At 43.5% G+C, this 25,249-nt stretch overlaps 1 protein-coding gene across 2 annotated transcripts; it reads right to left on the bottom strand.

Moving 5' to 3' along the window:
• Positions 1 to 656: 656 nt before the first annotated feature.
• On the bottom strand, positions 657 to 17,972 carry Fbxl21p. 2 transcript variants are annotated; one of them, XM_021180770.2, is made up of 7 exons: positions 17,822 to 17,972; positions 16,819 to 16,912; positions 14,806 to 14,936; positions 13,322 to 13,688; positions 12,765 to 12,887; positions 8,127 to 8,298; positions 657 to 3,818 (listed from the first exon to the last, which is right to left on the bottom strand). In XM_021180770.2, the coding sequence occupies exons 4-7, from the start codon at positions 13,685 to 13,687 to the stop codon at positions 3,175 to 3,177; spliced, it is 1,305 nt and encodes a 434-aa protein (XP_021036429.1). In that variant the 5' UTR covers position 13,688; positions 14,806 to 14,936; positions 16,819 to 16,912; positions 17,822 to 17,972; the 3' UTR covers positions 657 to 3,174. The 2 variants fall into 2 exon arrangements, with proteins under 2 accessions (XP_021036429.1, XP_021036428.1); XM_021180769.2 differs by lacking the exon at positions 14,806 to 14,936.
• Positions 17,973 to 25,249: the final 7,277 nt, after the last annotated feature.

The following is a 25,249-nucleotide window of genomic DNA, read 5'->3' as shown; positions in this document are numbered from 1 at the left end:
ATGAAAACACTATTTGTCAAGGTGAAACCAGGGATACTCCAAGTGCCCTTTAACAGAGATAGATTTTAAAGACCAAGCCATAACTACAGAGCCAAAAATTACACAGCCTTCAGAATAAGTGGAGCTCCCAGGGACTAAACCACCAATCAAAGAGTACACAAGGAGGGACTCAAGGCTTCATCCCCATATGTAGCAGAGGATGGCCTTGTGCGACATCAGTGAGAGGAGAGGCCCTTGGTCTTGTGAAAGCTTGATGCTGCAGTGTAGAGGAATGCCAGGACAGGGAAGTAGGTGTGGGTGGGTTAGTGGGCAGGGGGAGGGGGGAGGGAGGATAGGATAGGGGGGTTTTCAGAGGGGAAATGAGGAAAGGGGATAACATTTGAAATGTAAATAAAGAAAATATCTAATAAAAAGAAAAAACAAAACAAAAGGAAGGAAGGACTGTGATAAGAAAGAAAGAAAGAAAGAGAAGAGAAGAGAAGAGAAGAGAAGAGAAGAGAAGAGAAGAAAAGAAAAGAAAAGAAAAGAAAAGAAAAGAAAAGAAAAGAAAAGAAAAGAAAAGAAAAGAAATTCTAAGTCTGGACAAAGACCATCTGTCTTAGGAAGCCCTAGAACACAGCGCCCTCTAGTGCACCATGTCAGAGTGGTTCTCGGGTTCAGATACCAAGTTCAAAAGAGAAAGTACAATGTAACTTGCTTTTCTTTATAAAAGTTACTATAACACACATGTGGTGCCATCTGGGTTTGATAGCTGTAAGTTAATATGAGTAAAAAGATTTTATTTTGAAAATGCTTTTAGTTAGTTGTAGAAAATGAATTTAATGGAACAGCAAGGTGAGTCGCTAATTCAAGAGGTTAGGTCCACAGGATGACTTCTGTCAGGAGGAAGTTTATCACACGCAGGGGCACAACAGCAATGCAGATGCCCTCACCCTCCTGACTCATCTCCCCGTATCATGCAAGGGCCACAGGAAGAAAAGGGGGGGAGGATCCTGCGTTTGTTTTCTTCAGTCTGATGTACAGACTCTCCACTTGCATTTGCCCACAAAACTACCGGGAAGTTCCCAGAATTTCTCAACAAACACAAATATCTTTAACACAAGCAGGCATGTAAATAGGCCTACTGTGCCCTCTAAGACTAAAGCTTATGGTTGCTCATCTGGTGAGAGCCTCCGCTCCGCTCCCAGGTACAGCAGTACCCAGGCTTCCAAAGAACAAGGCTGTGCTTCCCCGAGACAGGCAGTTAACACTGTGTTTTCCAGTGTTCTTCTCAGCTGTCTTTAAAATGCTCTGTCCTTCCTTCCACAAACCCAGGAGGTAACCAACTGTGGGAATGGACATGAATTACAAAACTCAGATCGCTCTGTGTTCTTCTCCGTGATTCATCATGAGGTTCCCATGGGAGGCCACTGAAAATTACTTAGAGCAGAACAGCTCACCTTCTCGGAGAGGCCTTTTCTGGTGCTACCAGGCTGTAGGGAGAACCACTTCTTGGTGGCTCTTCTCTAACCCCTGCTCTGCTGCCTCAGCCTCTAGGGCAAGCACCAATGGCACTGGGTCACCTTTCTGTGCAGGTGTGCACAGCATTGTCCAGTGAGGCCACAGGCCTATCCATTCAGTATTCACTTTGCCCTGACCACAGCTCCCTTGCAGTTAAGCCATCTCTCTTAAGCCTGTGGTGCTGTTTCAAGCTTTAAACTATGGCATGTCTTTCTGGGATCTTACGGTATATGTGAGAACTCTGATGTGCAGTGGTGGGAACTCTGTCTTTGAGAAAGGTTTGATTGTTATTCTTACCCAGTACTTCACTATTGCTACACACAGTTCTAAGAATGAGGAACACTCACATGCACGGGAGATGCCTGCTCACAGAGCTCACACGAGTGAGTATGAGTGAGGACAAACCGCTTTCCAAACTATTTACAAACTACAATAAATCCCGAGTGCTTAGTAGGTGAGGATACTCACATTTTTATGATGAAAAATACTCAAAACTGGAAAATAATGAACATTTCTTTTCGGTGAAAGCTGACTTCTAATAGTAACTGTACACACAAAAAAATAACAGTGATCTTGGACCAGCAGAGTTTACAGTACAATGAAATAAATAGGCCCTAATGAGACAAACAGATCAGACACAGCACAGCAGTGCGTGCTACAAAGGAGAACAAATAACTTGGGATGTGAACGAAGGGTCTGACCCGGGAGCTGGGAAGACCTCAAGGATGACATCCAGTAGCAAGTGTCTCAGGGGAAAGATCTGAGGAAGCTCAGAGAGAGGGCAGTTGAGGAACAGAGAAGGTGGGAGGTGGGCAAAGGGTAGGCACAGTGGCTGGCAACGAAGCCAAGTGCCTAGGCAACTGTTAAGACTAATCTTCATTCTGAAGACAAGCTGGTGACGGATGCTACCAGTGTTACTAATTAAATGACAGGCCACCTGTGCGAGGGACAAGGTGTAGCCCCAGATCAACAGCAGCAGGCCAGTAATCACTGATTCCCAAACACACCCCACAAAACTTACCTCTTTATCCATACTGTGTACTTCAGTAAGAACCAGTATCTTGCTGTATCTTCATGAAATGAATATTACTGAATTTTAACATAATGTCAACTGCCCTCCAAGTTAATATAAAAATGAAATTTAAGTACTTTAGAATTCAAAGATGCTTACCAACGAATCACAAGATGCTAAATATTTTGTAAGTATTCCTCTATAATGGTACCTTGATTTTCAAAAGTATTTTGTAAAACATGTATCGGTACCCAAATGAACCAGATAAAATTAAAATAATAAGGCTATAACATAAAAATATGTCATTTAAAGGGATCTAATACTGTACATAATAATTATATATTAGCTATAAGTTTAATGTAAATTTACTTAGTAAGCTAAAATAGGCTTGCAAAGGTTGAGAAGTCTATGCACATCTTAGACATCTGAAGTCTACCCTATTAAACATCTAATACACACAGTATCTGTGTCCTACTGACAAAGATCTCTGTTCAAATTTGTTATATTGTTTTCAAATGATTCTGCAGCAACCAATTAAGATAACTTGCAAACAGCAAATATTTAACCTAAATTACTTGAGTAGCTCCTCTCAAAATTTACATTTGTGTACACGGACGACAGCTAACCCTACTAACAGAAAATTCATCATCTTTGGTAGCTGGTTACCAGATAGGCATCACATCCGGGAACCACACTCTTCCCAGGTGCTTAGAGACTTCAGTGTGGACTTCATCTGGGGTGTACCTGTCATCAGGGACCAGAACTTCCTCCATGATAGAAAGCTGGGTGAGCCTTCTGCCACAGAGTCTCACAAACTCTACGAACGCACTGCAGCTGACTTCACACTCACTGAGGCCCAAGGAGGTTAGATTTTTACAATGCTTGGCAATACGGATGAGTTCACTGTCCAGGGGCTGAAGGCCATTGGCACACACCACTAACTCGATCAGCCTCGGGCAGTTAAGACCGATCCGGCCCAGGATGGCTCTGCTTACTGAACGTCCGAAATAAAGGTGAGTGACAGGGGTTTCCTCTTTGAAGAATGCCTCAAACTCTTCTTCGTACAAGAAGAAGTACATGACGACGTTCACTCCCGGGGAGTGTTTGATCAGTGCGTCCCAGCTGCGTTTCTTAATAGAGTGGAACTTGATCTGCCCCGGGTTTTCACTCACAACATCTATCCGGAGATGTTCGAGGTTCACGTGAGTCTCGCTGGAGAGCGCAAGGAGAAGTTCGTCGCTCAGAATGTAGTAATTCAGGGCCAGCTCTCGGAGGCCCTGACAGTGGTCCGCCACACAGAGGATCCCTGTGGGAAGTTGGGGGAAACCCTTATGCACAAAGAATCACACTGATTCTAAAACAGACTTTGTAAATTTAAATTTTCTATTATTTTACTACGCAAGGGATAAGTAATGATGTTTGAGAAAATGGTTGCTAAAATATATCATTTTCTGTGTGTAGGTTAATTTAAGTTTTCCCCAAACCCTTATACACTGCTGTGGAAGGGAGGATACAAAGAGGTGCCACTCCACCCAAAAGGCCAACTCAGCATACCAGAGACTTGGGCAACCATGTGGACTGACACACCACTCGTATCAGCCAAGACAGAGAAACAGCCTAGGTGTCCATCAAAGATGGATGGGTAAAGAAACTGAGGAACACACACACACACACACAGTGACTTTTACTAAGTCATAAGGGAGAATGACATTGTGATATACTCAACAAAGTGAATCAACCCAGAAATCATGTTACACATAATCAGACAGACTCAGAAAGATACGTTTCACACTTCACTTTCTAACACACTCAAAGTTTATAAACTCACAGAGAGAAAGACAGAGAGACAGAGAGAGACAGAGACAGATACAGAGAGACAGAGAGAGAGAGAGACAGAGAGAGAGAGACAGAGAGAGAGAGAGCGCACATGTCCTAAAGGTGTCCCAGTTTCCTTCTAGATAACAGTCCATCTTTAGGGAAGACACAGCAGGGACCCAGAGGATGCTGCTTACCAGCTGGCTTCCCTGACTCACTCAGTCTGCTTTTCCACCCAGGGATACCCACCCTGAGGTGGTGCCACCGCAGTAGAACCACATCAACTATTAATCAAGGAATGACCCACAGACTTGTCTTTGGGCCAATATGATGGAGGTGTTTCTCTCTCTCTCTCTCTCTCTGTCTGTCTCAGATTTATTTATTTTATGTATATGAATACACCATAACTATCTTCAGACACATCAGAAGAAGGCATCGGATCCCATTACAGATGGTTGTGAGCCACCTTGTGGTTGCTGGGGGAACTGAACTCAGGATCTCTGGAAAAGCAGTCAGTGCTCTTAACTGCTGAACCATCTCTCCAGCCCACAGGTGTTTTCTCAACTGAAGTTCCCGTTTCCCAGATGACCTTAGCTTCGGTCAGCTGAAGAAAAAAAAATCTATGGAGCATGAGAGGGGGCTAGGAAAGGGAAGAAAGATGTGGGGAAAACAGGAGAGAGAGGTGGGGTACCGGTGACATGAAAGCAGAGGGGTGGGAGGTGGAGGGAGGGGGCCAAGGGAGGAGGCAGGCAAACAGGCATGAAGAATAATAGCCACGTGTCTATGTGAGAAGACCCACTCCTTTGAAGTGTTAAACTTAACTAGAAAAGAGAAAAGAAACTACAGACCCACCTTCCTGATGAACACAGATGCCAAAATTCTCAACCAAATACCTGCAAACCTCAGGGGCTAACGAGCTCGCTGTGCTGCCAAGAGGACCCAGACTGTGTGAGGTTGGATCTGGCCCTGTGTCTGCCATTCTCGGACTCCTAGATGGACCGCGGAGATGAGGAATTTCCCAGAAGCCCCTGGGCCATCTGCCCTGGTGTACACCGTGGCAAGCAAGATGCCCTGTCTCAAACAAGTTGGAAAGGGGTTTTGACAAAATGCCCCAATCCTCCATTGCAGTGACAAGAACCAGGCATGGGGACATGAGGGACCCCTTCAGACAGTCTGAAGCAGCTGAATGTGATTTGCCTCGTGCTCTAGCAGAAGTGTGGTTTTTGCCAGCTGCTGATAGTTTCTGCAATTGTATGATGTCTGGAATTCTGGGAACTTTTTCAGGGGGTGTATAAATACGAGGATCCCGAGAGGCAGGACCATTGTTGGTCTTTGGAAAAGGGGGGTTGGTTGTAGTTTGTTAGTAGTGTTGCTCAAATAAGAAACAATAGAAGAAAAAAGTAGATTCAAGGATCTCTCCTCTTTCTTTCTCTCTTATTTACTATTAGGAGGTAAAAATGGGGGGGGGGTTGGGGATAAAAGGAGGGGAAGATAGAACCCACCAAGTAGCAAATAAGAGCTACACTTCATGATAAAAGTCTTGAAGAAACTGGCAACCAAAGAAATGTATCTCAACAGAATGAAGGCTACATATGATGAACCTATAGCTGACTGTATAGGAACGGGAAAGCCCCAAGTCGTTCTGACTAACACAAGGAACAGAGCAAGGCTGCTCACTTTCTCCTCTCTTGCTGTCGGAATAGAAACCATACAACATTAGAAAGAGATGCAAATAAAAGGAATATAAATGAGCATGCTAGAAGTTTCATGGCAATTTGACTCAAACAGGAGTCATGTGGGGAGAGGTAATCTCAACTGAGAAAATACCCCCAGCAGACAGACCTGTGAGTATGCCTGAGGTAAATCTTCTTAATTAGTGATTTATGTTGGAATGCCAAGCCTATGGTGGGTGGAGCCATGCTGGGTAGGTAGTCGTGGAGTGTATAAAATGTAGACTGAGCAGGCCACAGGAAGCCAGCCATTAACCAGCATTCCTTGCTCCTCTGTGACCTCTGTATCCTTTCCTGTCTCCAGGTTCCTGCCTTGAGTTCCTGCCATGATGTCTCTGGATACGGACTCCAAGCTGGAAGATAAAGGAAACCCTTTCTTCTCCAAGTTTCTGGTCACTGCTTTTCCTCACAGCCACAGATAGATTCCCCGATCAAGACAACAGGGATGGAGGGAAAGTCCCAGCAGATGGCATGCTTCTCCACACAACTCTACCAGAAACCTCCAGAGCTGATGAACGGCGACAGAAAGTGGCAGGGTACAAAGCGAACAAACAGAAGTCAATCCCCTTTCCTACATACCAGTAACCAACGTGCTGAGGAAGAAATCACGTTCACAACACGTTCACAATTGCCCTGCCCCATGCACACCCTGGAATGAACCAAACCAGGGAAGCAAAGACATCATCAATGAAACCTTCAAAACATTCGAGAGAGAAAGCGAAGGAGACACCGGAGGTTGGAGCACGTGCTCTGGCGGCAGGATGCAGACAAACCACGCTGAAACAGAGATGCAATATCGGGTGACTTTCATAAAGCTTCCCCGTGCTATAAAGGCTTGAGGTGCTGGGTGGGGGTCACCAGTCTTACCCAGCTATGAATCCTGTGTGCTGCAGCCTCCACTAGGCAAAAAGTGCCCGCTGATACCATAGTGGCATGACCCTTATGGAAATAACCAACCACTTTTTAATCAAATTTGAGGCCTCCTCCACAGAAAAGAATGGACGCTTGGTGCTGTAACCTGTTTAAAAGCCAGTGGTTGGTAGGGATCTGGCATGGAGGTGTCTACTGTCATTCTGCTGAACAGGCTTGCTATGCCCATCAAACTGACATCTAAATATTTATCTTACACACTCATGGGTTAGTGCTGGGTAGCCCTGATCAGAGAAACCCCATTTTGTAGTAGACAGCAGTTACTACAGAGACTTTAGCTGGTAAAGGAGTTGAGCATATAAGTGACTTTAGAGTGTTCAACCCTAAATGGAGTATCTAAAGACTAAGGAAAGACTGAAGGAGAGGCAGGTGGAAAGAATGCAAGAGCTGGGCATGGTGGCACACGACTTTAATCCCAGCACTCAGGAGGCCGAGGCAGGCAGATTTCTGTTTGAGGCCAGCCTGGTCTACAGAGTGAGTTCCAGGACATCCAGGGCTATACAGAGAAACCCTGTCTCGGAAAACCAAAAAAAAAAAAAAAAAAAAAAAAAAAAAGACAGGGGATAGGGAAATATTCTGAGAATGCTGTCCTCTGGACATGACTTTTTTTGCAGTCTGGAGCTCACAGCAGCTAAGGTTACCCATCAACATATCATCATGGGTCCCACCCCTTCCTGAGCATCTCTTTTTGTTGACTGAGGCTGGGGGAAGGAGAATTTCTTCAGTGGTATTGCCACTGGTAAACTGCCCATCCACCAATAAATAGTCTCAACCCACGCTCATGAAAGTAATCCCATTGAACTCAGTGGGTAAGAAAAAAAAATGGAGAGGAAATGAATTAGAAGGGAAGCTGGCTGGGAAGAAGAAGGGACTCGGGCAGGGGAGGATCAAAAGAAGATAATATACGATATGAGTGCGGGAAAGTGTCGAATAGAGGTCACTAATTTAGAAAAGATTAACACATGTGGAAGGGAAAAACGCTTTCTGAAGATGCACCTTGCTTCTGATTTGAAGATTAAGATTGCTTTTGAGTAAGATAAATAAATTACATCCCAAAGGCATGTGCTTTTCAATAAGCAATCTACTATTACTATAACAAAAGCTCTCAATCAATTGATATTAAAAAAAATACAGCCTACCATCAGATGACACGTGAGGACAGCTACTCATTTTGAGGAGTCGCAAGGTGTCACTGTTGTTGGCCACAAGAATCTTCAGGGAAGGGTCGTCCACTGGCGTGTCCTCAATTTTAATCGACGATAACGACTTTGAGTTGACAAACACGACCGTAAGCGCCGACACAAAGTGAGACTTGTGTGGCAATAAGGGGAAAAGGTTATGAAAATATTTAAAATTTAGTTTCGATCCAGTGGCTTTAAAAAACAGTTTGCTAAATGCTAAAATACTCAGTAAAAACGATGACTTTATTAGGTTGTCATGGTATCACTAGCCAGTAGAAGACACTTTTATCACCTTTTTATATAAGATTTCAAGTTGAGCAGAGAGCGGGTTTCGCTATGGCAATTTTGTGCACATATATCTGTATACTTTGTTCTTGGTCATGCCCTTCTGTCTGCCATTCCCTACCCTCCCAACTTACCTGTCTCTGAGGCCCTGATCCCTTCAAACACCGCTCCTGCTCTCTTGTCCTGTATGTTCTTCCATTTGCCTCTCTCTCCCCTTCCCTCTCTTTCATGGGTCCCTCCTATTTCCATGATCTCAAGCATACACACACAGAGAGGGGGAGGGAGGAGGGGAATGGGAGGGAAGGGGGAGGGGAAGGGGGAGGGGAGAGGGAGGGGAGGGGGAGGAGAGTCAGAGTCTTCATATGAGGTAAAACATGTCATATTTGTTTTCCTGAGTCTGGTCTGTTTTGTTAACATAATGGCCTCCACTTCCATATATCTTCCTGCAAATAGCATGATTTCACAAGCCTTCCAGACAAAAAATATTCTACCATATATATAGTTCACGTACGCGTACGCCCTTCATTCATCCGTCCATTGATGGACAACTAGCCTGGTTCTGCTTCCTAGCTACTGTTAACAGTAGGTCAGTAAACATGGCTATGCATGCATGCTCTGTAGGTGCCTTAGACTATACCTGAGGTACTTCACCGCCGAGCATAACTGGATGCTCTGGTGCCTCTTTGATGCATGTTCTTGCCTTCTGTAGGGGATTAGGTGGATGTAGATATTTGAGCTCGGCTCTAAGTCTTACAATCTATCCTTATGATTTCTGTACAGGGTAAGAGACAGGAATCTCGTTCCATTCTTCTACCTGTGGAGGTCTGGTTTTCTGACCAACATTTGCTGATGAGGCTCTGCTGTATTTTCCCAGTGTGTGTATTTGACATTCATAGCAAACCAGCTGGCTGTAGCCATCTGAGCTCAGTTTCAGGTCTTCTGTTCGGCAACACTGACTTACCTGTCTGCTTTATGATAGCTCCAAGCAATGTCTGCAATTTCATCACTCTTTCTGACGATAACTGTCTTGGCAATGAGGGTTTCTTTGAGCTTCCATATGAATCACAGAATTATTTCTGTTTCTGTGAATGTCAATGCAATTTTGATGGAGACCCTGTTGAATCTGTAAATCACTCTGGCTATGGTAGCTACTTCTTACACTATTAATTCTGTCATGAGGTTTCCCATCTTCTGGTATCTTCTTAAATTGCTTTTTTCACTGTCTTAAGATTTTCATTGAAGAGGTCTTTCACTGCCTTGTTCCCTGGTTAAGTTTAACTCTGAGTTTTCAGGGCCTTTTGGGGGGTATTATAGATGGTATTATTTTTTTCATGATTTCTTCTTTCTTGACAGTTTCACTACTAATAGACAGAAAGGCTGCAGCTTTTATGTGGTGATTTTATATCTTGTTTCTTTGCTGAAGTTTGAGAGTTCTCTGGACTCTCTGGGATCTTTTAAGGATAGAAGATTCTTCTGTCCGCAAGTAGGAATAATTTGTATTTTTCCTATCCTACCTTTATTTTACTTATTCCTCTTGTTCTTTCTTTCCTATCTGCCTCCCTTTTATTCATTTCTCTTATTTTAGCGCTCTAGCCAAGGCTTCATACATAATGTTGAGTGAGAGTGGTTCAAGTGAACATACTTACCGAATGTCAGAGGAATGCTAGTGGTGTTGAACTCTGACAAAGGCCTCTCATCTGTGATTTCCATTTTTAAACCTATTTGTCTATTATATATGCAAAAATTAACCTCGACTCCTGGTGGGAGGGAACTAATTTGTTTGTGGTGTGGATATCTTAATGTGCATATCATATTCCTATATCAAAAAGTTCCAGAGCACAACAGGAAATGGGATGCTAAGGAAGGAAGAGTCCCAAGTACCTTGTAAAGGATGCTGCAGCTATGTCAACAGTATGACTGTGATGTCCAGTGTTGAGAGTCTTCACTTATTTTCTAGAATGGGAATTAGCTAATTAAGGACCACCAGACAAGCCCAGTGAACAGTCTGCTTCTCTGTTTCATAAGTGAAGGATAAGGTTGGTTTTTTGATTTATTTGTTTGTTTGTTGATTTTTTCTTTTCTTTTTTTACATTTTGAAAGGGTTGTAAATAATCTGAAGCATTATACTGCATGCCATAAGAACTGCATGGCACAGACTTTAATGCTCACAGACCAAGTCTGCACGGCACTCAGCCATGTGCTTCCCTTTCTGCACTGTCGGTGCTGGCCTTCCCACGGCACCAAAGGAGCTGAGGAGCTGAGGCAGAGCTGCAGAGGTCTCAAAACCCAGACGACTTCTTCTCTGGGCTTTTCTGACCCCTTGCCAGGAGAAATACATTTCCCCTCTCTCACTCACTTCCGTATTTTCAGACCTACGACAGTGTCTGGCACATAGTAGTCAATAAATATTTGTCCAAAGAATGAATGTTTTTTTATGGTTTTTTTTCTAGCAGATTTAAACAATGTAAATGAAACTAGTTACATGTTTTTGAAGATATTGAAAAATAAAGCTTATTAATGATTTGCCCTCAAGATAGGCAGAATTCCAGTTTCAGATTTGCTATTTCTGGCAAAATCAGAAAGTGTGGAAAAAAAAATCCAAGGCAAGGTCCTTTTTCCTTCCACAAAATCAATTTTGGCTGTATTAAAGGTTCTACCAGCCCTGTTAGGATCAACACGCTGGTTTATAAACGTGTAAATATGTTGACTCACACTAATTAAAAATGGTTTTCCACATAGTAGAGGACTAAAGACCTCCTAAATTATTATAGAACTATAACGCCTTTCAAGAACTATGAAGTTGATCTTTTCCCCCTCTTTAATCAGCTCTGAATTAGCTGTTTTATTTTGAGGGACACTGACATCAGGCCAACCTGACGCTGTGGTTTATAAATAAGGAAGTACCTAGTTAGCACAGGTAACTTGTCATCTGATTACTTATAGAATTCTAAATCCCCAAATGACCCAGTTTTTTTTCCAGCATATCTCTTAAAAAGATAACAGGCTGGCAGAAAGCCTGGCCATAAAAGCCATGACCCAGTTTATAGGAGAGAAGATGTAGTTATCCTTGTCTACTGTAGGAGGTTCCCATGGGTTGGTTTTTATCAACTTCATTACCTCCGTAATGAAGTGCTTTTATAAAAACAAATACTATTTTAACCTGGGTTTATGGTGATTAAAAAAAAAAAAAGGACAGACTCTCATCCTTCAAAGTTGGAGTGTGAGAAGAAGACAATAAATGGGCTAAATTAATCATTTAAGATGGCACTGAGCACTAATGAATGATGGAAAGACAATAAAATGTCCTGCATGTGGTGGTTAGCGTGTGTTATCAACCTGACAGGACCTAGAATTGCCTTGGAGCCTTTGGGGATCATTGTATGTATGTATGTATGTATGTATGCATCTATGCATGTATGTATATATGTATACACACATGTATTATGTATGTATTTACTTATTCACTTATTTGTGTATGTTTACACATGTTCACATGCTTTTGCCCACATGTGGAGGTCAAAGGTCCCAATTGCAGAAGCTGGTTCTCTGTCTGGTCTTGCCATCTTATGGGTTCTGGGAATCAAACTCAGGTTCTTCGGCTTGGTGGGAAGTGTCCTTATCCACTGAGCCATCTCGCTGTCCCGGGAATTGCCTGACTGTGTTAACTGAGGCGAGAAGACTCACTGACCATGGGTAACACAGTTCCCTGGCTGGACTGCTGGACTGTGAGGGGGATGGAAACTGAACAGCAGCATGGAGCATCTTCTGCTGCCTGAAAATGGACGCCTTGCGAACAGATGCTTTGAGCTCCTGCTGCCCTGACTTCCCGACCGTGATGGACTATACTTCTGGACCCCCAGGATAGACCCTTTCTCCCTTACATTGCTTTTGACAGGTTATTTTCTCACAGCCACAGGACGAGCAACTAAGACAGGAGGAGGAGAGAGTGTGAGCTGTCGGAGAGGAACTGGTAACACACAGGCGAGGCCTAAGTGAGACAGCGGTCTCTGCATCAGACAATGCTGGTCATTTTTCAGCAACTCCGTCTTTCCTCATTGCTATTCCAGTATCACATGTTAACTGAGAGGCAGACCCTGGGGCTAGCTGGACAGCCAGTGCAGCCTAATCAGTTAACTCCAAGCCAATGAGAAAGTCAAGTCTTAGAGGAGGGTGACAGGGTTTCTGGGTGTGACACACAGGGCTGTCTGACAGTCACATACATGTACCCATACGTTCACTTACACATACGTGGACACAAACATCATTTAGAAAGAAGTTTAGCATATCTCTCAAGGACGACAGCACTCTTACCTTGGGCACATTCATGAAACTTGGTTTGGCTGTTGAAATCAATCCCAAGGTCTGGATAGAACAGTTTACCAGCTGAGAAAGGATATCACAGGCGGCTTCCGCCGACTCAGTACTGCTATCAACCTACAAGGACAATTTTAAATCTAAATATCCTGAAGGCACTTTATCAGAACTACTGGAAATGCAATTACTTCATGGGATTCAGCAACCGAGTTCTGTTCATCCCTTTCAGCAGCATGAACGATTATTTTGATATAAAATGTCTGAGCTCACAAAAGAAAAAACAGAGCTGACAACACAACTCGGTAGTGCTTCATACCTTCAGCCCTTTCTAATTTTCTGGGAATTAATAACAGCCCAGTGATAAACTGGATTTTATGTCATTCAATTACAGCTTTTTTATTTCAGTCTGTGCAATAACTAGAGAGAGAGAGAAAAAAAAAGAAGAGATCAAGGTGGGATACAAATCCTGGAGATTTACCAAGTGCTTGAAAGCCAGGATCCAAACACAGAAAACACGGCAACGAAACCACGTGTCAAGGGAAGCTGCTCTGTACCTTAAAGCTGACATACTGAAGATGAGCAGCGTGCTTTTTGATGATCTGTTGAATGAGGTCGGGATGAGTGGACTTGAAATAAGAAGTTGCTGATTGGTTCAGCTCAAACTCAAACTTCCTCCAAAGATCGGGGATGTGGAATACTTCATTCCATCTCCTGCACACGGACGATGCTCGGGCTCGATCTATCAAAGGAAGGTACTGAAAGACCTGTAATAGGACATGGTGAGGTAAAGTCCCCCAGTCCAGAAGGACAGAGAGCGCATGGGTCTGGCGGAGGGAAGAGCAGAGCCCACGTTTGGGCTGTTTCACTACTGGTGACGACTGGACAACCTTATTCACGGCAGAGAAATTATTCCTCTTCATTCTGTAAGTACCAGAAAAATGTCTGTTTGTTTCTTTTTTCGCCTTCCTACAAAGCATTTGTACTCTAATTGTATAAAATAAAACCGGGAAAGGAAAATAACCCAATAGACACAATTCTAGCAGTCATCTTACATTTCACGCATTGATTGGTGCAACTCTGTGCTACTACGGTGGTAAGCGCAAGCCTGCCCTCAAAACAGGGATCAGTGGCTGAACGAATGATAATGATCCGACTGAAGTTGAGCAAGCTTCATGAAAGAACAAAGGAGAACTGCACATGGCTGTTTGTGAGGGGGAGATGTGGCTGGGGCGACCTCTAAGAGAAAGCATCCAAAGTAGCAAATACCCTGTGTTGTGTTTTCCCCATGGTCAGATGCTGATCCTTACTGCATCCTCCAAAGGAAACACCACCCTGAAATTCTGTTAAACCCTCGGGAAATCTGGGAGACAGTACAACTCAAGTATAAGCACTGAAAGTCGGGAAAAGTCTCAGCCCCGCCATGGACTAACCCTAAGTGACTCTAACCCTGGCTCCTCGTCTGTGAAGCAGGGATCAGAGCACGCATAAAGCTGCCATGAGGATTAGACCATTTGGTGTGTACAGCGCATGTGCAAGAAATGCTGCAGAGTTAATAAGCCAAGCCACAACTCTAACAGAAAACCACACGATTGGCGATGAATTTCAGGTGACAGCTTGGGCGTAAGAATTCTGGGAAGTATGAACATAGCCGGGACAGAGTGGTTGTATTTACATATCTGAGCCTCTGTGGTCACTAATAAAAAAATGTAAGAATGGTCATTATTCTCCCCCAGAAAGCCTCTCCAGGTATTAACTACTGGGTATACTACAAAGTATCTAACACTCTGAAGACCACACATGTCGAGATATATAGATAGATAGATAGATAGATATAGATAGATATTTGTCTTTGATCTTCTCATTGATTTGTGGAAGAATACAAATATTAAATATACAAAAATATTAAATATACAATTATCTGAGACGCTTCGTAAAGGTGAAAATAGTTCAGAACTTAACTCTGATTCACAACTTAACCCTCCCTTTGCCCATCAATCAAGGAACATATATACAAATGCAGTGTCAGAACTGAACATACCTTCAAAGCTACTGAAATATTTATCTACAACATAAGTACGTCTGTCTTGTGGTTCAGTCTGAGTGATGTGAAACATTTCTTAACCACAACATAAAGTTGGGTCCCAGAAGCAGGACTGACCTATAAAATCGCTGAAAAATATCAAAAGTCACTTTTAGTGCTTGGAAAGTTCAGTGGAAAACACAACCCTTGCCAACCTGCATCTCAAGCATCAAAGGAAGAGTCAGTGCGAGCATCTCTGTGTCACTGAACAGTAACGGGTAACTTAGAACCTGTCATGCAATGCAAGACAACAATTCAGAGCACAGCCTACAGATGTACTCTTTACAGCTATGCACATGTGTATGTGTGTGTATATGCGTGTGTACATCTGTGTGTTTGTGTGTGTGTGTATATATATATATATATATACATATATATATATTTGTGTGTGTATGTGTTCTATGTGTGTATATGTGTGCATATGTATGACTGTGTATATCTATGTGTATGTGTTCATATATGTATGTGTGTATATGTGTATATATATGTGTATGTATATGTGTGTATGTGTGTATATGTATCTGTGTATATATGTGTGTATGTGAGTATATGTAGTGTGTATATATGTGTATGTATGTATGTGTTGTATGTGTGTACATGTGTGCATATGTATGACTGTGTATATCTATGTGTATATGTATCTGTGTGTATGTGTGTATATATATCTGTGTATATATGTGTATGTATGTATATATGTGTGTATATGTATGTATATGTGTGTGTTTATGTATCTGTGTATATATGTGTATATGTGAGTATATGTATGTGTGTACATATGTGTATGTATGTATGTGTTGTATGTGTGTATATGTGTGCGTATGTATGACTGTGTATATGTATCTGTGTATATGCTCATATATGTATATGTATGTATGTGTGCATATGTATCTGTGTATATATGTATGTGCATGTGTGTGTGTATATGTATGTGTGTATATGTATAGTAAAGGAGCAGAGGCTGGATTCTAAACTCAGAGACAGAAGACATCCATACAGTATGTTTATAACTGTTTCACTTAGTAGACTACAAATAGTTTAAATTTTACTAAATCTAGAGAAGCTATCCCTGGTATAAAACCTTGCTAGAAAAGCAGTATAGACAACTAAAGACTTTATCCAAATGCCAGGTTTTGTATAACTATCTTATAGGTCTCTACACAGGGACTGTGTTATGTATTAAATTGGTTGTCTATAACAAGAATTACTCAATGTACTCAACTCATTACATTGCCAGTTTAGTTAATCATCCATGTTATTAGGAGCTGAAAGATGGCTCAGTGGTTAGGAGCACTTGCTGCTCTTACAGAGGACCCAGGTTTCATTCCCAGCACCCACACATGCACCAGGCACACACGTAGTACACAGACAAAAATGCAGGCAAAGTACCAATACAAGCACGTAAATCTCTTAAAGATGTTATATTGATACCAATAATTTAGTCCAAATGCATGTTAATTTTCTCCTTACATAAATTATTAAAGCATTAAACTACCCTCTCAATTACAAACTTCATATAGCACATTGAAACTACTTGTCAGTATTTTTAGAATGTAAGATAAATTGATTTTATTCTTTGGAAGTACTTTTTGACCATGTGTTCATTATTTACATAATATGAATCACATTAAATTATTTATGAATATGGACCACCACTTGGTCATATTGCATTCCCATTTAATTCTTTTTGGATCTGTTTATATAAAAATTCTATCTTAAATATATGGGGGCATTTATTTAAAAAGCCTGATCATTTCTTTTCATGTTAAGGAAATGGATCACTTCTTGTTTGTTTGTTTGTTTTTGGTTCTTTGAGATAGGGTTTCTCTGTGTAGCCCTGGCTGTCCTGGAACTCACTCTGTAGACCAGGTTGGCCTCTAACTCAGAAATCTGCCTGCCTCTGCCTCCCGAGTGCTGGGATTAAATGCATGCACCACCACTGCCCTGCAATGGATCACTTCAAGGCTTTCTTACCTGAAGGTGGCTTCCAAGTTACAGTTACTGCTGAGCCAATGAAATGACACTGCCATGGGGTAATCACTGACACCCATCTGACTTCACTTCCAGTCTTGGAAAAAACCCACAAAACCATCATTAGGGCATATAATCATTTTATGCTTAGTTATCTGTAAGTCGTTATATACATTAAGTGATTTTATTAGTAGGTTATTAATAATAGAACAGGTTTTTTGCCCATATGAAAACTAGTTTGTAGAAATATCACAAACCTCTCTAGAAGTTACACTGGAAGCTATACTAAGGCTACATATCAGGCAGCAAAGCACTCTAAAAATTCACATTTTACTTAATATCTATGAAGAGATACCATGAAATTTTAAGTAGTTCATAATTACGTGTACTGGTTTATTAGCTGTATAAGTTGGCATAGCTCAAGCTTCTCTGTGGTATTAAGATATATTTACTTACAAAGTAAACTTCAATTTTTTGAATAGATAGATCTCATTTTTAAGTGCATCATCTGAAGACTCGTTTGTAAAATGCACTTGGATTGAAAACACCATTTGAGAGGCAAGGATGGCAGAGAGGCGAACAGAACTCGACCTAGACCATCCCTAGATGGGCACCGAGCAGCCTGCCCCATATCCCAGCAACCAGACTGGACCAGAATGAGGACGCCAACCCGGGGCAGAGTTTCAAGTGTAAAAATGCATACAGATGGCAGTGAAAATGCACCGCTCTAAAACTGCTCGGTGCAATTTATCTTACATCCTGTCCTGAGAAACAGGGCTTGGGGTCGACCGGACCCTAGCTGAAAGATGCTCCACAGAACCAGCGGCGAAACGGTGAGAGAGCTGAAAAGCCTCCGGGGTCCTGGGGGGAATGGCTGGGCTCCGCACGCTCGGTTCCGAGCAGACTCGGTCTCGCTCCCGCCTCCAAGACCAGGCAGCTCTGGGGGTTCCTGCGGTTCGGCTCGCCCCGCCCCGCCGGCTCCCTAGTGCTGCGCCACAAACGTTACCTCCGAACGCGCTCCTGAGGGCAGCCAGCCCCAGGCAGGCCCTCCGGTCAAGCGCAGAACTCTGCGTGACGAACGCCAGCAGCTACCTTCTCAGGTGGGCGGGCTCCAGCGCCGCCTAAAGCCGCGGACAGTGAGAGACTAAATGGGCATCACAGGCCAGGCCCCGCCTGCGCCACGCCCGCGCCACACCCCTCCAGGAAGCCTTGCCCCAGTGTGCTAGTGTTCAGCCTCTCGAATCCCCGCCCCCGGGAGTCTCGCTCCGCCCCCCCAGCCTCGCCCCCGGAAGTGGCTGCCTCTTAAAGATGCCCCGCCCCCGTCAATTCTGCCCCGCCCCCAAACGCTATGTTTAAGTTCGGGGTTCACTGAGAGGTAGACCCTGACGCACGCACGCCCCCTGCCCACTGATAAAAGCTCCACCCCTAGAGTCTTTGACTCTAGGTAGCCTCGCCCCGCCCCCAGCCGCTCTGTTGGAGCCCGGAGGTCTCACCTAGCACATGCAGGTTCCTAGGCCTCTAGAAGTCCTTTGGTGGTCCCAGGGCCAGTGTGTGAGTGCTCCTCAAGGGATAAGCAGTATGCTTAGTGAATATTCAGTTAAATCACTGACCACTTGACCCAAACTAACAGTTCGAGTTTCCAGGTTTTAACTTGAGAAGGGCATCCCACTACCACCATGCAGATGCTTGAGGGACCTTGATTGGAAGCTGCAATGATAGCCTCTCAGGTCCTGAGCTGCAGGCCAGGACTGCAGAAGGTCACCTGTGAGCTGCCAGCCTGCCAGCTCGAAAAGAATGCACAATGAGCTACGGATTTTTTTTTTTTAAAGTTTCAAAATATCAAGCCACGCACAGCATTCTGGAACACAGTTCTTCGTTAACATCTAGCGTCTCTCATACTCTATTTGTAATGACCAGCTTTGTCACGGTATGACTGGCAAATACTGGACACACCCTAGGTTATGTTGCCTTTGAAAACATCATAGAAACAGGATAATGAACATACGATAGATGTATGTCTCCCCCAGATTCCTCTTGGTTCCTCTAATTTCCTCATCATGGTCCTCCCCCACCTGACATTTTAGATTAATTTGAAGTTCTTATTACAAATTGATTTCTGTGGTGTCTTGTTGTCAGTTCTTTTCCCTCAAGAGTTCAATTGACACAGATCTTGCCACATTTGCCTTCAAGTGATGTGGACAGACTTTTATCCCCCCCCCCCGTTTTGTCCTAATTTGATCTCTTGTAGATCGTTTATGAATTCAGATGCACATGCCAGTCTAGATCCTTCGGTTTTGCCAAAGCCTCTACTTTGTGAAATTCCTTTTGATCCATAGACTCAACGAGCCACCTCTGCGCTCTTGTTCCTCAGGGAGGGCTTTTCAGCTTAGATCCACCTTGAACCAGCATAGACTTGGGACTTCCACTCTGACCCATTATGGCTCAGTCCTAGTTACACATCTCACTACCCATAGCAAGAAACTTGCAACTCCTGCCGCACCCCCCCCCCCCCCCCCCCCAGAAAGCAGCTGTATCACCGAAAAACCCACCCCAACTTGGGTGACACCTCACTGGAAAGTTGCAAGCCTAGAGTCCTCTGCTTAGCTCCTAGGTAGTTCAACAATCAAAGAGACTTGTCTGCAGCTCAGAGGGTCTGAGTCTGGTTCATGACAGCTGTGAACTGTTTCTCTACAGCTGGGGAGGAGCCTCGCGAGTGCTCAGATTCCATTTCCCAGGTATGCCATCATCTCTTTCCCCCCTAAGTCCTTCCTGGAGGAGCTGTTTCCGTTTCAAGGAAACATCCCTTATTCTGTGCCCATGGTTTTAGATCTCCTCTTTTCATGCTGTCCCAAAGATCATGCGTCTTACACTTACAGTTTAGAAAAAAAATGTTAATTGTTGTCCATGAATGAATATACCAATCCCGTGGTCCCTGTCCTCGCCCTGATCCTTTGTCCTCCTTGTGGTGGTCCTCTGGGGGCTCTCCACGGGGCTTTGTTTCACTTACTGGGGTTTTCGTCCCCAGCATCTTTTCAGGTTGTTCCCCAGGCATTTCTGTCTTCACTGAATTCTATTCGCATACTACATTGATTTCCGTATTTCATTCAGTCATTTGTGTTCTCCGGGATTTCATTCAGCTGTGTTTGTTTATGCCTTCTTTCATCTCTGTGAATGGAGTTATCGTCACACTGTCTGGATTCTTTGTCTGGGATTTCATCTAGGTCACTCTTGTTGGGGAACATTACCCTGGATGGGTAGAATTTGGAGGAGTCCTATCTTGGTTTGTTGTTGTTGTTATTATTTATGTTTTTACATTGGAACTTGCATATCAGGAGCTAGGTAGTTGGCTTAATTTTGTGGTTATTTAAATTAAGTTTGTTATTTCAGTTGGAAGCTGTGATCGTTTGTATATGCTAGGCCCAGGGAGTGGCACATGAGAAGCTGTGGCCCCGTTAGAGTAGGTGTGTCACTGTGGGTGTGGGACCCTCATCCTAGTGTCCTGGAAGCCAGTATTCTACTAGCAGCCTTCAGATGAAGATATAGAACTCTGAGCTCCTTCTGTACCATGCCTGCCTGGAAGCTGCCATGTTCCTGCCTTGATAGTGGGCTGAACCTCTGAACCTGTATGCCAGCCCCGGTTAAATGTTATCTTATAAGAGTTGCCTTGGTTATGGCGTCTGTTCACAGCAGTAAAAAGCCTAGGACAGAAGCATTTGCAATGTTCAAGAGGAACTAGGTTGTAGCAGGGTTGCGTTGTTGCTTTTCTCTGTTAGAATGGTGTTTAGGGAGCCGAGCTCTATTCCTAGCCCTCTCTGATGGCTGAAACATAAATTCCCATTGTTTAATGCAGCGCTGGCTAGTCTTAGGTCACTTGACACACAAACTGGAATTATTTGAGAGGAGGGGGAACCAAAGTTAAGAAAATGCCTCCATAAGCTCCAGCTGTAAGGCATTTTCTTAAGTAGTGATTGGTGGGGTAGAGCCCAGCCCAGTGTGGGTGGGATTACCCCGGGATGGTGGTCCTGGGTTCTATAAGAAAGCAGACTGAACCAGCCATGAAGAGCAAGCCAGTAAGCAGCACTCTGCCACAGACACTGCATTGGCTTCGCCCTCCAGATTCCAGCCCTGTTTGAGTCCCAGTACTGACTTCTTTGATGAAGAACAGCAACATGGAAGTGTAAGCCAAAATAAACTCTTTCCTCCCAACGTGCTTTTTGGTCATGGTGTTTCATTGCAGCAACAGAAACCCAGACTAAGACGATAGCCTGCCAGCAATAGAAACCCTAATGGGGACAATAGCCTACCCACTTTAAGGCCCTTTGTTGTGGCATAGCAAAGAGGCTAAGATGGCAAGTCACTATCCAGGATTAGTCTCAATATGAAGAAAACAGAGTCATAGTCAGGCATACAACTCACCCCCATGCATAGCTGAAGAAGCCCTGAGTGAACTCGAAGATTAACGAGCCCAGAGTGAAAGTGTGTTGATGTGAGCACAGCCAAGTCATGGACCCAGTGCAGCACGGGAAGTGACAAAGTCTTTCCCCTAAGGGTGAGGTTCAGAGGGATGCAATTTCTTTTGTTTTACCCTGAGGTTCAGAGGAGTGGCAACATCTTTTGGTTCCAGCGCAAACCTTGCAGAGTATGTGCACTGGTGAGTTTGCAAAACGAGCACCTGCAGCTTCCTGCCCCCCCCCGCCCCCCCCCCGTGCTGTGGTTCCAGGCTACTGTTGCCTCTCGGTGCGACTCCATCAGAGTGCCTGTGGCCCACCTGACCCCAGCTTTTCTGCACATGTGTCTGTTCTTCCTTCATTCCCTCATTGTCCCAGTCAGGACCCAGCACACCCTTAAGCTGTAATCGTTTTAAGAAGTAAAAAGACATCATTGATAATACTATGAGTACTTGTATGTTAGCTTTTGTTGGTGATGCAAAGGCCAGATCAGGCCAGATTAAAAGCACATAGATGCAGGTTTGACCTTGCTCCCAGGGGGCATTCAACAGGGCCAGTGAAGTCAGGCAGGTACCTGAGATAAGGTAGGGAGGTTTTATAGACCTGAGGAGAGGGGGTGATAATGTTTCCCCCAGGAGCTGGGACTGTGCCCAAGTGTGGTCTAAAGCTAAGCCCCTGGGTGGACACTGGGATGGGCAAGCCATGTCAGAATGTCGGGTTGCCTCTGCTGCCAGAAACGAGGAACCGGGCTTTTGGCGCCATTCCTTTGTTCAGAATTTTCTCAGTGCTGGTGGGGTTGGGGAAGGAGGGCAGATGGGGTTTCCCTGCTTGTGCAGGGGCAAGCCCCAGCCAAATAGTCAGTAAGGAGAGGGAGAGGGAGAGGGAGAGGGAGAGGGAGAGGATAGATGAGGGAGAAGGGGAAAACACACAGTAAGATTAGTGGTTAGTGGATGATAGAGAACAAACAGATACTCATGGGGTGGGCTGCAAGGGCAAACAAACAAACAAACAAAAAAACAACAACAAAAACCCAACTATGTTAGGGAGATGAGGAAAGATTTAGACTGCGGAGCGGTAAAGATGCAGATAACATGGAACACCCTCATCTTTAGGCATCTGAGGCACAGGGACCCTGAAAACCAGGCCACTTAAGGTCTTCCAGCGAGAAAAAAAAATGAGAAAGGGGCGGGAACCACACGACTGTAGGCAAGAACAAAGCAGGGCCAACCTAGCCTTGGAAGCCTGATCCTGTCTTGTAATGTATTAACTGGTAAAAAGTACTTTTCTGCGATGATAAATCTACCTTTAAGAATAGATGCAGAAATAGTCTCATTTCCTCTGCTTTCTGGGTTTTAGAGACAGTGGTGATGGAGACTCACATCCCGATTCCGCTACTTCCTGATGTACTAAGGACAAGCTCTGTCATTCTCTCTGCCTGCTGCTTCAGATAACAGGGCGTTCGTTGTTTTCACAGAGCTATTGGACTAGCAAAGACAAGGGCTTAGAAATCAGCTGGCACACAGGGAGAGCCATGCTAAGAATGTCCGAATGCTTCCCCAGTTCTTTTGCTGAATTGGAAACCGGAAGCTGGTGCTACCGGATGCGGTGCTTTGAGGAGCCAATTAGATATTGAGGGTGGGCTCTCATAATTGACGTTAGTGTCTTTGTGAAAGAAAGGAAGGAAGGAAGGAAGGAAGGAAGGAAGGAAGGAAGGAAAGAAAGAAAGAAAGAAAGAAAGAAAGAAAGAAAGAAAGAAAGAAAGAAAGAAAGAAAGAATTACAAAATGCTAGCTCTCTCTTACCCAAGGAAGATGTAGACAGTAGAAATGAGAACAGGAAACAGGTCCACAATAAATCTACAAGCATTTAATGTTGAACCCAGCTGCTTCCAAATTGTGAGAGACTCCTATTGTTTCTAATTTATCGTTTATAGTACTTTGTTATAGCAGACTAAATAGACAAGGACAGCGAGTCATTCAACACGTGCAGGCAGGCAGGTTGTCACGTTCTTTCTGGTACTTCTAGCCCGGTGCTACGAGTTTACTGCACAGATGAAGTCAGACATGGTATTCACCCGCTTTAAGCAGCAACCGGTCCTGGATCATCTACATGAATACGCTAAGCATCCTCAAAACACTGGTTCCTGTTTAGCTTCCTGCTGTTTCCTTCCTTCCTCACTACCAAAGCCTAACTTCCGACAAAAACAAACAAACAAAAAAAAAAACCAACCTTACCAGGCAGGACTTGCCAAGGGCTGAAAGGTCACACCCAGGCTGAAGCTGAGTGGAGGTAACTGCTTTCCACACCTGGATTGAATGGTGCTTGATTTGACAACCACTTCAAATTCTACAGGAATAGGGCTCATATGCCTTTTTTGTAAAGAAAAATGCATTTGAAATATGCCTGTAACATTTTCTGATGAAGGGGTTGCCAATGGGGCAGTGTAATACTGAGCTTACTGTATCAAGTGTCCCAGAGAAACCTCTTGCCTACTCTTTGCCTCTTGTGTTCTGTCAGACTCATTACTGGAGGTCAGAGGTGGGGGGATCTGAGAGGGCATGGTGGGAAGAGCAAAAGATGAACATGATCAGAATACATTGTGTGAAGTTCTCAAAGAGTTAATTATTAAGGAGGTTCTCTAAGACAAGGTTCCCAATGGGCAAACACAAAATACAATGATACATACAACACTGTCAATAATTAAGAACATTGTTTTGTATGCTAAAAATTTAATATAAATTTTACCTTTGTTATTATCCCACCTGAACCTTTATTTAAATTAATTATTCTTTGAATATCTATTTGTCTTTAAATGATTTTTTTCACCTAAAAGGATGTATACTCTATTTTCTAAATAAATTTCCACAGTAGTAGATTATAACATAGATATTTTCTAAGTAGTATTTTCCATGTTAAAAAAAACCATACAACTATTACTTCATAACCCCTTAGAATTATTGATTGATTTTTCCCTGAGGGAAATCAGTAAAGGGAACATCTAATTTTTACTCAAAAATTAAGGCTAGTCGTTTAAGAATCATGTTTCTAACAATCTCTCTCTAAAGGCAGAACTCGCAGCACTTGACAGTTCTCCTAGCTCGAAGCCCCCATGAATGGGGCATTAGGAAGGAAGCCTTTCTAAATGGGTCAAGCTTAGTCACCACTGACAACAACAACTCAAAGCCACGGCTCTGCTTTGGAGAGTGAATAAAGCCAGGACATTACACGGAAGGAGCTCACGATGTCATTAACACCTGCTTCTGGCACACGGTAGCCTTGTCTTACTCTGCTTTGTGAGTCTGAACCAGGTAGTTTTAAAAACAAGGAAGAGAGATGCCTTTTAACCTGCCGCCTGGCAGGTTTCTAGTGTCTAGTCAAGCTCTGCCCAGCAGTCTTTACAATACAATGTAGCACTGGGACTTGATTTCTGTCTTTGTAGATCATGTGGTTTGAAAGGCTCTGGGCTCTGTAAATACAATCAGCTTAAAAAGAAACAAATGGTTCTATTGCTCTGTTTAACTAAAAGAAAAAAAAAAACCTGCCACAGGAATACTTTGTTAGTCTAGAGATAATTTTCCAGAGTACTTCTTTTGTGAAAGACAAACCCCTGCTTCATTAACCTGGAACCATTGAGAGAAAGGGGGGCATTCACTCCAAAGCTCCTTAATAAAAGGAAGCTAGGTAATAGATGATGCTTTCTAGTTGCCTTGGTGACAGACATTTCCAAGAGTCATCATTAGCAAGAGTGACATTTTCTCAGATTTTTTTTTTCATGACTCAACATGGAGATACTTTCTTACACACTCTTTCAAGGCTCCAAGTGTTCATGTCTTTTTAATAGCAAGGTCGCCCATGTTAATTCTCGATCTGTGAGTAGGCTTATCTTAACATTTTCAACAAATGGTGCTGGCACAACTGGTTGTTAACATGTAGAAGAATGCGAATCGATCCATTCCTATCTCCTTGTACTAAGGTCAAGTCTAAGTG

The sequence above is a fragment of the Mus caroli genome, chromosome 13 (genome assembly GCF_900094665.2).
Source record: "Mus caroli chromosome 13, CAROLI_EIJ_v1.1, whole genome shotgun sequence".
NCBI lineage: Eukaryota > Metazoa > Chordata > Mammalia > Rodentia > Muridae > Mus > Mus caroli.
The sequence above is the reverse complement of the archived record's forward strand: the minus strand, read 5'-3'. Positions and strand labels throughout refer to the sequence as shown.

Coding starts and splice junctions, on each gene's coding strand:
- Fbxl21p (XM_021180769.2), bottom strand. CDS start 16,895: ATGGGTGTCAGTGATTACCCCATGGCAGTGTCATTTCATTGGCTCAGC. Junction 13,689..16,818: donor AACTTGGAAGCCACCTTCAG/GTAAGAAAGCCT, acceptor TGGTACTTACAG/AATGAAGAGGAATAATTTCT. Junction 12,888..13,321: donor TTCAGTATGTCAGCTTTAAG/GTACAGAGCAGC, acceptor TTGTCCTTGTAG/GTTGATAGCAGTACTGAGTC.